The sequence below is a fragment of the Poecilia reticulata genome, linkage group LG5, assembly GCF_000633615.1.
Source record: "Poecilia reticulata strain Guanapo linkage group LG5, Guppy_female_1.0+MT, whole genome shotgun sequence".
NCBI classification, from domain to species: domain Eukaryota; kingdom Metazoa; phylum Chordata; class Actinopteri; order Cyprinodontiformes; family Poeciliidae; genus Poecilia; species Poecilia reticulata.
In genome coordinates, this window is record NC_024335.1 from 30607899 (window position 1) to 30620511 (window position 12613).

Sequence of the window (12613 nt, forward strand, 5' to 3'; positions counted from 1 at the left end):
TATGTGCAATAAGATAGTTACACAAGGAAATATAAGAAGTTTGCTTCCTGTACAGGATCTTTAGCATACTGGTCATAAACAACTCAAGCATCTTATCTGGAATGGTATACAGCACTCCTGTTTCCCCTTTTTACAACAGAAAAACACAACGTAATGCAGAATTATGATGTGAAAAGAAAATGAAAATCATTTTTTTGTTTCTTTTTTTCAAATACTAATCTAAAACAGGTGAAACCCACGAGGCAGTACTTTGTAGAACCATAACTTTCTAAAATTACACCTGAGTGTCCACAAGTAGCTTTCTCTCAAAGATTCTTATTTGGATATATGACTGGACTTTAACTGGGCCATTGGAGCACATAAACATGCATAGATATATGCATTGTATGATGAAGACTGTCCTCCTGGAAGGTGATCTTCTGTGTAAGGCGAGGCAAAAGATACTTTTTTTTTCATACATGTTTTTTTCACTTTTGGCTTTTATTTAGCTCCATCCATCTCCCCACTGATTCTGAAGACAGACATTCTGGGAATGTGCGTCTGAATGGGACTTCTTATGGTGTTCTTTCCTGCTGAAACAAAAAAAAAAGATTGAAATTAAATTAGAATGTACGCATGTTTATTATGTGTTTTATTTTATTTTATGTACACCAGATCCAGCGGAGAACTGTTTTTATACAGTTACAAAGAATTTGACAATTAATTTCACTCACTTGTTTCATAGTTGTACTTTTTTTTTTGTCAGTATTTATTTGAATGTTTCTTGTGTCCAGATAAGGATGGAATCCAACTGCTGACTGGAGTATCAATGGAAATCAGTCACAGAGGAAGTAATCCTTTATAGTAATAACAACATGCAGCTGACACAGCTATAGCTTGACTTAAACAATACCATGCTAAAGATTGTTTTTAACCACAAGCACAAGTTTCTCTTCAAATAACCATGGAACTAATCTAAAAAAAGAGGCTAAGATCAGACCAATGCCGAGTTTTAACTTCCAAGATAAAAGAAATGCAGCGTGAGCTCCCATAGATCTTTCCATGACACACGCTATATGCTAAGCTAACATTTTGGTTTTTCATCCTGTACTTGGCGGGTGCAGGTGATTACGCCCTTTCCTCATTTTGTATTTTCATAGTTTTAGGGGGGTGCTTAGCAACCAACATTTTCTGCTATGAAGAGTCGCTTTTTAACGTGGGACGTTTTGTGCCAGGCTTGGACAAATTTGTAGCTGCTTTTGGGACATTTCGTACCCACTTTGAAAACCTCGTGGTTAAAAGAAATTTCCTTTAGCCTGCTCATAGTCTGCTGCATCGCAGTGTGGTGATTTATATGCGACCCCATAAATCCAATCTTTGAGCAGGAAACCACTTAGAAGTTTTCACAGTTGGTCAGGCATTATGATCTAACTTTTATAAGATGAACTGGGTAAAACAAGGTCAGTATCACAATAACTGGAAATCTTAAGGGAACAGTATGCTGTAGATTCAAAGCATGTGTCATTATTAGTTGGAGATCATTAAAAATACTTAACTAACAAAACCACTACTTAAAGTGATTAGCACATGAAAATGAAAGAAGAAATGGTAGCAAATGGAAACACAAATCTCTAAATCTTTATTGAAATTTCATGAAATAAATTTCAAAATAAACCACTCACTGTAAACTACACTTTGGGCCATTTTTGTAGGTGAATATTGTATGTGCTGTTTTTATTATTTTTTGCAAGACCTCGGGGTCTTTTTCAGATCGTCAAACAAGCAAACAACAAATTCCTTTGTTTAAAAAACAAGAAAAATATTTCTATTTTGTTCTTGGAACTGTTGACACGTTTCCAAAAATAGCTTCTGGAGATTTTAATGGTAAAGAAGACACCGGGGGACATCCTGAAAAAAAAAAAAAAAACACCCAGAAACTGTTATGCAGCCGCATGTTTACTTACCAGCAATAATGCACATGATAATGGTTGTTGCAAAACCACAAAACGGCTATTCCTCCTTCCCTAAAGCTGTAGGTTTGACTGAAACCACAGAATATCTCGACAAAAAGTCATAACTTCTGAGGTTCATTATTGTGTCATCAGCAAATGAGGCATCATTGTGTCAGACCAGGAAGTTCCTAAATCTCAGAGTTCTTTAAAAAGGACCTAATTCCTCAAAGTGGAGCAATATGGAGATCGGCAACTTTGGATTACGGCCGACGAAAATGTAAAGGGTAAGGATGACATGTTTTTTTCTTTGTCAACAAAATTATAAATACTGCCAACCAACAGCTTTATATAAATCAGTGACTGAAGAAATGTTTCATGCTTGACCTTTTGACATTTTTACGTTGTCAGAATGGTCAATACAGAAGTTATATGAGCAGCTAATGCATGGCAATCATGTTGTAGCCTCTGTTAAATCATGACAGCGTGACATTGGTTCTCCGTGGTCTCTGCGAGCTCAAAAGGCCCTTCTTCTGAGACAATTGGGTATAATTTTCCATTTTTAACCGAAGTCAGTGGAACAAATTTAGCTGTAGACATAAACTATCTGAAATGCTGCATCTGCGTGTGGGTGCTTCACACTAATGTTAACTGACAGCATGATTTCTTTGTTTTTGGTCAAAAAAAGTGACTTGTTTGAAATAAACATTACATAAATGCGAAATTTTCTGAAAGCAAGTGCTGGAATCCAGATTAACCAGGAATAATCTGTTTTGCAGGTCAAAAGAGGTGCTTACTTCCAAAAAACAAAATCTACCATCCACAACATGAAGTTAAGAAAAAGTAACTGCGACTGTTGTAAACATAAGAAGTGAGAGAGTGGTTCCCCTTTATAAGCCATATCTAAATTGCCATCTTTTTAAAAATAATTTTTATCTTTTTGCTTCTGAAATTAATCCAGATTTTTTCAAACACTTGGAATAAAAACATCATTCCATCTTTGCACATAAACACCCAATTATAGAAGGAAATAAGATAACATAGATAATACTACCCTGTCATGGTGAGTTTTGACTGTTTTTGATTGGATGCTAGCAGATTTACATAAATAAACATACGGGGCCTGAATTAAAGATTCATTACTTTGTGTTTTTACTTCACAAGTTTAACATTTATGTTGTGTTTATCTTGGAAGTGAAATCTCGGATGAATGACGTCACAGCGGAGCTCAGCATGTTCAAAAACCTGCGGGACTTGCTAGCCACGACTCTCAACGCTGCATTTTCCTCCATTTTCTGCATTCAGACACATAAAAGAACTGGTTCAGAAATCGAGGCTGTCGAGCACTTTGTGTGCCACTTTGCAAACTGCTGATAGTTATCTTACGCTATGTTTTGTGTGTGGCAGCCATATTGGATGCTAAAGACAGAGCTGCTACCTTTCCCAGAGTTTAAAAGGCCTTCTTGCAGTATTTCCAGCTGAGAACTCAGAAAATTAGAGCTCAGACAGAAGACATCAATAATCTCTGAGAAGAAACAAGAACACATCACTTACATTTGCCAGGGCAGTTTTGTTCTACCAAAACAAAACGACAAGATAGAATCCTAATTGTTGATTGACTTTATTAAATCAAGATTGCATGTGGTATCTAGTATCAAATGTTGGACATCCTTTTTTTTTAAAGGGTCAAACACAACGGTAGATAATGACTTCTCATCAGTTCTCTTCCTCTCTTTTCCAACTCCAGCTGATGTTTAGAAACTACCCAAGGCTGAAGTCCTACAATCTCGTCTTGATGTACGTCAGTGTGACCTGTCTATTATGTGTTAGTGGTATAGGATAATGTTCATAATACACCAGTTTGTCCCAGTTCAAGTGAAGTTTTTCCAATTTCCATCCAACAAGCAAGTCCCAAAGGCCATGTCTCATTGACGTATCACTCCCTCACATAAATCAGAACTCTGATAACTTCACTCAGTGGCTCAGAGATGTTGACTTCATGCCATCTTGCTCAACACTTTAACATTTTAAAGGTCTTTTGTAATGTCAGAAAGTGTGGAAGAGCATAGTCAGTGTACTGTTTGTGATTGTCATCAAAAATAAGATTCAGATGACTGAGTTGTTGCTTTCTCTGTAAAATCCTGCGACTGTCAAAGCGCTGCAGAAGAACGTCTGTGTTTGAGCTTATGGATAAAATCTTGGTACTTAAAAAATCAGGAACTCTCTGACTTTCCTCAAGTTGCAGTGGTTTTGCTGAAACTGTTAACCAACCCAGCTGGGATTTCCAGATGTCTCTCAGATGGTTAGTGGCAAAAAAGGCAAATATTTCATCCATTTAGAGGAAATATTGGAAATATTGCGTACTCCCACACAAGATCTTTAACACATTACGGTAATTTGACCTACAGTGAGTAATGGCAAAGTCATGCTTGGTAATTCAAGGTTTGGCTTTTTATTGGAGTCAAATATTTTCAGATTTGAGTGAACGACTGGAGATTTTCTAAAAAAAAAAAAAAAAAAGCAATGAAAACATAAATCTGTATTTTATTACTATACAGTAGTATTTTATAGTTTTTTTTGTAGACAAAAAACCTGATAATTACATAGCCCTTGATGACAACATGTCATTTTTTGTCTTTAATTTTGTAGCTTGGAGCTACAAAACTTAAGCATGTTGATGAAAGATAAAGCAGTAAAATCAGAACATTTTGCTTCTGAAAAGTCAGTAAAATGTATTCTCAGTTTATAAAGTGCAATAAACTGAGAATAAATTGATGCTGACGAGCTTAAAGACGGTCAGGACAGTTTTTATCTATGAGTTAAACATGGGAAAACTCAAAAACTTATCTTTTGTGTAAAAATAATACTCATAACCAGTGGAGCCTAAGAGGTAAAATAACAGAGTCTAACCTAAAGAGGGTAACTTTGGCCTTGTGTAAAAGAGTTTGGAGTTGTGGAGTTTACTGGCTGAACTCGAAATGAAGCTTTTCTGGTTTCATGGAGAGAAACAGAACTGGGCCCAAGTAAGAAAAACAGTCATGGCCAGAACAACAGGATAAGCCATTCAGGGACCTCAGTGAATTGCACTTTTGTCCCAGCCTGAGAATACAAGGAGCATAAGTAGGTTACATGGATATGTGGCCATAAGCAAGAGCTGGAATATTGTTCAGATTTAGAAGAAACTGGGTTGTTCTCTGAAACCTAATACACAATCCCAAAAAAAATAAAACATAATAATAATAACCTTCCCAGTTTGGAAGCTGTGACATTGACGTTGTTGAAGTGCAAGCAGTAGACTGGCTCAGACTTGACATGCCTGCCTAATTAGTGCGATTATCACACAGCTGCACAGGTTGAGAGGATTTGAAGTGGTTTTATCAAAAGAATCATATTCACAGGGAATGACTTGTACTGACAGCGTGTGCACTCCCAGATCTATTTCAGCTTGGGATGTGCAGCTGTTTGTGTGAATATACAGAGGTGAACTCAACAAGAACGTTTTTTTGTTGTTGTTGTTTTTGTTCCACGGTGTTATTACACATGAGTAAATGCATAAAGTCATCCGATACATTTTAAAGGGCCACAAGCCACACACTTTAACAAAAAGTGGCACATGCAGGGTTCCTATTTTTTAAGTCAAAATTTCATACTTTTCTTTATTAATCAGTCAAGTTTATTTGTGTGGCGCATTTCAGCAACAAGGCAGTTCAAAGTGCTTTACATGATGAAAGCACAAAATAAAAAGTCTTTAAAACATCAGACAGTAACAAACGTTACATTTAGTCGAGTGCCTTCATCAAAATCATCAATGCACATCAACTATGTTGGTCAATGTTCCAGTGATTGTGGGTGGAAACATATTCATATTTCCAGAAACGGTCCAAGAGCGCTTCTTGGACCATTTTAAAAGTTTGAATACCAAAGGTCATGGATGGATGAATGGATATGGGGAATGACATAGGGAATAAGTCTGACAGTACTTTACTCAGCTCTGGAAAATACATAAAATTTGACACTTTTCTAGAATCTTCCAGACTGTGTTGGAACTCACAGAAGCTGTTATCCTCTGAGTTGGCAGAGGAGTGCACAGGTTTAGATCCAGCCAATAATACCAAACTCTTTTGACTATCGGTTTTAGGATAATTAGCTAGCAATGGTATTTGGTGACATAATCCCTAAGCTAAAGATTTGGCTTTCAATTTCACTGAAATGGAGGCAAGGCGAGGCAGGACTGGGTGTATAACACCATTCATACGCATGGTGATTCAATAAGACATTTTAAAAACCTGAATCAAAAGAACGGCTTGTGACCAGGCATCTGCAGAGCTGAATAAGGGAATTTAGGTGTGTTGGAGAAAGGATGCATCTAATGGCTACAGTTTAGTTTAGATATTGACAAGATTTTAAATTCTTTAACCTCTTAGAGAACATTTCCAGAACCAGCTGGACTCTCGTTGAGCATGCAGAGTTAAACCCAAATGCCTAACGAGGCGTCGTACTAGTGCAATAAGAAGAGCGACGTCTCATGCATGTTACAGTGACATTTTTCTGCCCCTGATCAATGGATAGTGTTGTGCCATTGACCTATAGACCTACAACTAATGGGAATGGTGCGGTACAGGCCATGGAAATGGACAAACCAGCGTACTGACCCCACGCCAAACTGCTGAGTGGAAACCAGGCCTCGAAGTTTAGTTGAGTTCTAATATCTGGCCTTCTATTTTTTGGACCAAAAACAATAACTCCATATTTGTTTTGTTTTTTTAATTAAGACACTGGAAATTCTGACCCACCCATGCATATTTTAGCACATCCTCACTCAGTGACCATAGGGAACTACGGTCAGATTGCTGACGCAGAAATATAAACTTGCATGTCATCAGCATAGATATTATATTGTAGTGTCTCTCCCAGTAATTTGATCTAGGAGGATCATGTTTGCATCAAATAAAAATGGGACACGAGAAAGGTGCCTTGAGGAACCTCACATACAAATTTGATTGTACAGATTTATAATTACCTACTGACCTAAAGTAGTTCCCATCTGCCAAATAATATCTGAACCAGTTTAGCGAACTACAAGACAATCCCATTCACTTTTCCACTTTTTCAGTCAGGATATTATGATCAGCGGTTTCCGATGTAGGACTGGAGTCCAGTGAACCCAAAACAAACTTTTCTGATGTGTCTCTGTGAAGAAGGAAGCAAATCAACAGCTTTACCAATGCAGAGTCAGTGCTGTTGTGTGATTGAAAACTGCAAAGCATTGAAGTTTAGAGTTTTTTTCTTTTAAGAAAAACAATTAAATATGGTAAATAAGGTAACATTGGAGGTTAAATATAACCTTGTTAATATCAGTGAGGTATTTTCAGGGCCTGTAGCAAAAAACAAACAACAACAAAATGAGACACATGAAAATTTATTAACAGCGTCATAATTCGATGAAATACTGTTGATGATATTTTCCCGCTACTTAAATTCCACAAGCTAATCCCAAATGCCTCCCAAATCCCTGAAATAGTTGATGCATGTTTCGCTTTCCTGCCCAGAACAATTACATATTCTTAGCAAAAGAATTTCTGCTTCATTCAATCATCACATTGTACTCCACACCACAATGCCTCACGTTGCTCCCGGACTCAGGATGGCTCAGAAAAATGGCCGCAGCTGCTTTCGCCTGGCGTGTTTAACTCCTCCTTCTGCTTGTGTCCTTGGGTGGACTGGGGTCTTCAGCGCTCCCTCAGACCTGCATGGCCTCTACCAGCACCGCCAAAGACCTCCCACCTCCGAGACGCCGGGGGTCCAGGTCAGACAGAGGCTGACGCTGGGCCAAGAGAGCGGGGAACGCTACGCTTCCCCAACACTGTCCCACTCACACCTGCGCCCCGTGGGAAGCCCGAGGCCCATGGAAGTCCTGAAGGTAGGCCTGTTCGTGTAAGTAGTTCCTCAACCACGTCTCATAAAAAGGCTTTCTCATCTTAAATTTCGTTAATTTGCTCTGATGAAGGTATAAGTCCTCAGAAATTTCTGTTCCAGCTTTTTGAGAGTGGGCTATGTTCAATCCATAGGGGGGATTATCTCCTGAGAGAATTCTTGTTTCCAGACATTTTGGCATGCAAACCACCTAATCCTATTTGCTCCACTACACTGACAAATTTCCAATCTGCTGTAACCACCCTGTGAGAATACCCACTCGATTCTAATCACAAATCCTAGCAAAGCAAATGACGTTCTATACTTCTTGATATCAACTTGTTGCATATTAAGGTTTAAAATTTACTTGGCCGGAGTTTTATGTCCGTGTGAGTGAAATTCCAGCTGTCAGACACGTTTCCTTGTAGTCGATCGTGCTGAGTTTTCTTTGATTTTCTGCACAATCGAGTCAAAGAAAAAAACTATCATCATCATTTTCGCCGATTATCACGGATACGCGTTTGATCGCTTTAGGCTGGATACGATCTGCTCGTGGGTGACGGAGACATTTAAGTTGTTGACTCGTCTGGAGAACAGGTTGCTATTTATCTTCAGCTCTGCGGTCGCTAATAGCCGCGCAACTCAATCTGCAGCTCCGTACCCCCTTCAACTTCAGCATGAAAATCTAATCCCGCTGCAGTGGTTTTTGGCACGTGGCTTTCCGTTTTCACATGGCTCTCCAACTGTGTGTGTTGTGGAAAGTTGCTTTGAACAAACTATATCTTAAATGTATTCATTACTAAAGATATTAACTTATTGTAGCTTGTTATATGAAAGCATTGCGTAGATTAGTGTATGACAGATGAAGGTTTCTAGTGAAACTCAGGGGGTGGAAAGTAACTAGTTACATTGACTCGATTACTGTAATTATGGACGGGTGTCTGTAATTTGTCATTTTTTAAAGTTGTTTACAAAACCTGAACTTTTACTTTAGATTGAGTTTGTTTTGAGTAAAGTATTTTACTCAGTTCCATTTGAAATCATATTCATTAATGAGTAAAAATTTAAATAAAATGTAAAAAAGTGACCAGAAAATAAACGACATCCAGTATTCTACTGGTTTAGTGTTAAGATTCTGAAACTTTCATAAAAAGTAGCTAGCTCTTACTTAAAGTAAAATTTTTGTGAGATACTTTTTACTTTTATTTTAATAATATTTTACACTGGTAACTATGGTTGCAGTATCTAAGTAAACTTTAATCAAAGTAACTCTACTTTTTGTATTCTTTCCACCTCATTTTTTTCCATAATTTAAAATGTCTTGTTGCACTGGGAGAACTTATCTATCAATATTAATGAATTATTGACTTCAACAACCTCCTATATCTTGCTGAAAAGTTACTTGTAAGTTAGTTTTGACTTATGTCAAGTGTACTATAAACTAAACCAAAACTACTTGGTCAGATTTTGCTTTTGCTGTATGACATTCTAACTTAATATAATATTCGTCGATCTAAGCCCTTCCATTGTAGCTCTTGATGTATTTCCAAGGTTCTTACTGGTGAAAAACAAATGTCCCCCCTTGTTTTTGGTCTTTTGCAGCCACTAATAGGTTTTCTTTAAGGATTGCTTAAAGAACAAAGAAGCCCAAATGAACTGGTAAGAAAATATCTAATCTGATATTGATAAACAAGAAAATAATCAAAAAAATATTAACACGGATGAAAACCAAAACTCAAACACTTAAGGGTTGTGACAGCCTGAGGGTGTCATAAACAGCTTGTACCTGCAACTTTCACTTCATTTTTTGAAATGAAGTGGATACACTGCAAAAAATCTTACCAAGTATTTTTGGTTTAGTTTCTGGTGCAAATGTCTGAATAACGTTGAAATGAGACAAAACTAACTTATAAGTAACTTTTAAGGAGTTTGTTTGAAGTCAATAATTCCTTAATGGTTTTTTGTTTTTGTTTTTTTTAAGTACTTGTTCCACTGGCAGATTATTTCATTTATAAAAATAAATTTTCCCATGATATAGGTACATTAAGTGAAAAAAATCTGCCAACACTTTAACACTATTGAGGAATTATTGACTTAGAAGAAGCTCCTATATGTTGCACAAAAGTTACTAGTAAGGTATTTTTGTCTTATTTTCAGTGTGCTGAAAATGACAAAAAAAAAAAATTATATTTTTTTTACAGTGTGCTAAATTCTGGGGTGCTTGGGAATCGCTGACGTACGTTTGAAAACAAAGTAAATTGCATTGAGATTAGCCTAAAAGTTATTGTGGTTTTAAATCTAAGATAACGTTTTGTTTGCACTAACAGTGTGTTTCTCTTGTCCGTGTTCTGTGTCAGTGAATCTTTAATTCATTGTTCTTCATAGTGCTGTGTGTAGCTCAGTCAGTGAAGTGACTCATTCGGTGAACAAACAGGTGGCCCAAGTTTAGGGACGAGAGCAAAACATCTACAGCGTGGCTACAGGGCGTTCCTCTGTGACAGAATGACTGAAATAGGTGCTTTCAGTTGTTGGGGGGACTTTATCTGAAAAGTTAATTAGAGGGCCACCACATGGCTGAGGTGCATGTGTGTTTTTAAAAAAAAATTATTATTATTTTATTATATGTAGATGTGCGCCAAATTCTGCAGCACATCTACATGCTGAGGTTGTCAAAGTCAAGCTAGCATAACTGACCTACTCCCCTTTCCCATACTATTTTTTATTATATAAAACTTTTTTCTGACTTGTTAGACCTTATCTAGATCTTGAACTACATTTGAGATTTAGCGTTTTATGCTACCAACGTGATAACTAAAGCCAATGGCAGTCATTGTCTGAGAGCAGCTTTTTGCCCACACCACATTGCAGCGCATCTAAAGTTTATACCGTCAGACAAGTCTAATATTTTTCCCCCTCAGTACTTCCACTGTTAGGGTCAGATTCTATCAAAAAATGTTTTTATGTTTTGCTTTTAAATGTAATTCTCCATGCTCTCAATGCATTTGTATAAATCAAGAAAACGAATTTTGGGGTTACTTAAGTTCTAAAATACGCTGCTATCACATTGAAGATAACTGTTGTTGATTTTGTGTGGAAACATCCGACATTCATCATTCAGGCTTCACGCCCTTGTTTATGAGTTTACAGGGTCCACGGCAGTGAGAAGAGTCTTTGTGTATCTGGGAGCTCCAGCGTTTCCCTCTGAGTAGTTTTGAGTGTCTGTGCTTCTCAAGATGGTATCAGTGCTGCTAGAGACGACTGTTGTTGTCGAGCTTCACCCCTTATCCGACTCAGGCAGGTCGGAAAAAGGTGAAATTAAAACAAAGATTCAGGACAAGTTGTGTGACTTTCTCTCATCTCCACAATATCAAAAATGTTAAATACAGGCTTGAACATGGACAGATGCGAACACCCTTACTGTTCTCAGTAAGCTGCTCTTCAACCAACACGTTTTGTAGCCATCAGCAACTTACTGGTTGGACCTTTTTGGCTACAACTCTGGAGGCTACAACTCTAAACTTTAATAAAATGGGTCAGTTTTCCAGCATCGACCTATTTTTTTTAAGAGTAGTCGACAAATTTTCACAAAGACTAATGTGCAGGAAATGGGAAATTCATTCCAGATTCTTTATGTGTGAATGCTTTATTTATTCCAAACCTAGTTTTGATGTGTTTTAACCTCTTGCCTGTTGAATTTAGGGCAAGTTTGTGGCATGCGTTCGTAACGGTGTGTTCGTAACGGAATCGCAGCGAGCTCCTCTCGTCCTCCTCTCGTCCTCCTCTCGTTCTCTTCTCGTTCTCCTCTCGTCCTCCTCTCGTTCTCCTGCTGATGGCCAGATGGGTAGCAGGTGTGTTCCGGCACACCTGTCACTGCAGCTCCAAAGCAAAAAACAAAAACCCACCGCACAATCACAGCAACTCAGATTCCCCACCTCATATTTTGTTTCGACTTCACTCTGCAGAAAACTTTTAAATATAATTTCACGGCCTTAAAAAAAGCCCAGACTTTCAAATTTATCTGATTTCATTCCACGTGCAACTGTTTGTGGTTCGCAGTGACCTTTGCTTCAAACTCCAGGCGCATTGAGTCAAATAATGCCGCGTCTTTGTGCTCTTTGATATTCCGGGCAGGCATAAACTGGAGCAACAGTCGAGCTAAGAGAGAGCCTTTTGTCGACGAAAACCCGGAGTGCACCTAGAGCTGTGTTCTCCATTTTGAATCGCTGGAAGATGCTTCAAGATAACGTTTTCAAAGAAACGGGACATGTCTCTGCATGTTTCCAGAACATTCCTTTTCTTGTTGTTTTTTTATTCCGACTGCGTTAAACACAGCCGGCATCTGACCGCTGCTCCTATTGCTACGGAAACGTGCAGACGGCCATTTTGTTTGAACTTTTTCGCTCAATGTTTTTACAGCTTTAATGAGACTCTGCTGCTAAATTAAGTGCTACTGTCCGCAGCTTAAGCAAGTGCATGTTCCAGATCGCGCAGTGGAAGGACAATGTGTCTAGTTCTTGGAAGAGGATGTTACGTTCTTGCTGCTGTTACCCAAAAGGCTTCGGGGTGTTTAGCAAAGACATCTCTTTGTCCAGAGCGCCTCCTTGTCATGAAGCGGTCTGCCTCGGCCGTAACGGCAGACAGTTGGGGAAATGTAACTGAGGGAATGAGGAATAAAACTAGGAAGCAAAAAGCCTCCAGGCATTAGTGGAACTCGGCACATGCTGCGAAGCAAATAAAAAGAAAAAAATCTCATTCTTGTAATCAGTTTGTTG

General features: G+C 38.1%; 1 protein-coding gene across 3 annotated transcripts in view; it reads left to right on the forward strand.

Annotated features, from left to right (window-relative positions):
• Positions 1-2176: 2176 nt before the first annotated feature.
• mitfa (melanocyte inducing transcription factor a) overlaps positions 2177-12613 on the forward strand; it is a 23761-nt gene continuing 13324 nt past the window's right edge. Inside the window, exons 1-2 of one of the 3 annotated variants that reach the window (XM_017304608.1) lie at positions 2177-2215; positions 7662-7848. In XM_017304608.1, the coding sequence (XP_017160097.1) occupies positions 7834-7848 (15 nt within the window). In that variant the 5' untranslated portion in view covers positions 2177-2215; positions 7662-7833. Of the gene's footprint in view, positions 2216-5626; positions 7863-12613 lie in introns of those variants that run through there. The other 2 variants (XM_008410472.2, XM_008410470.2) reach the window with 2 other exon arrangements.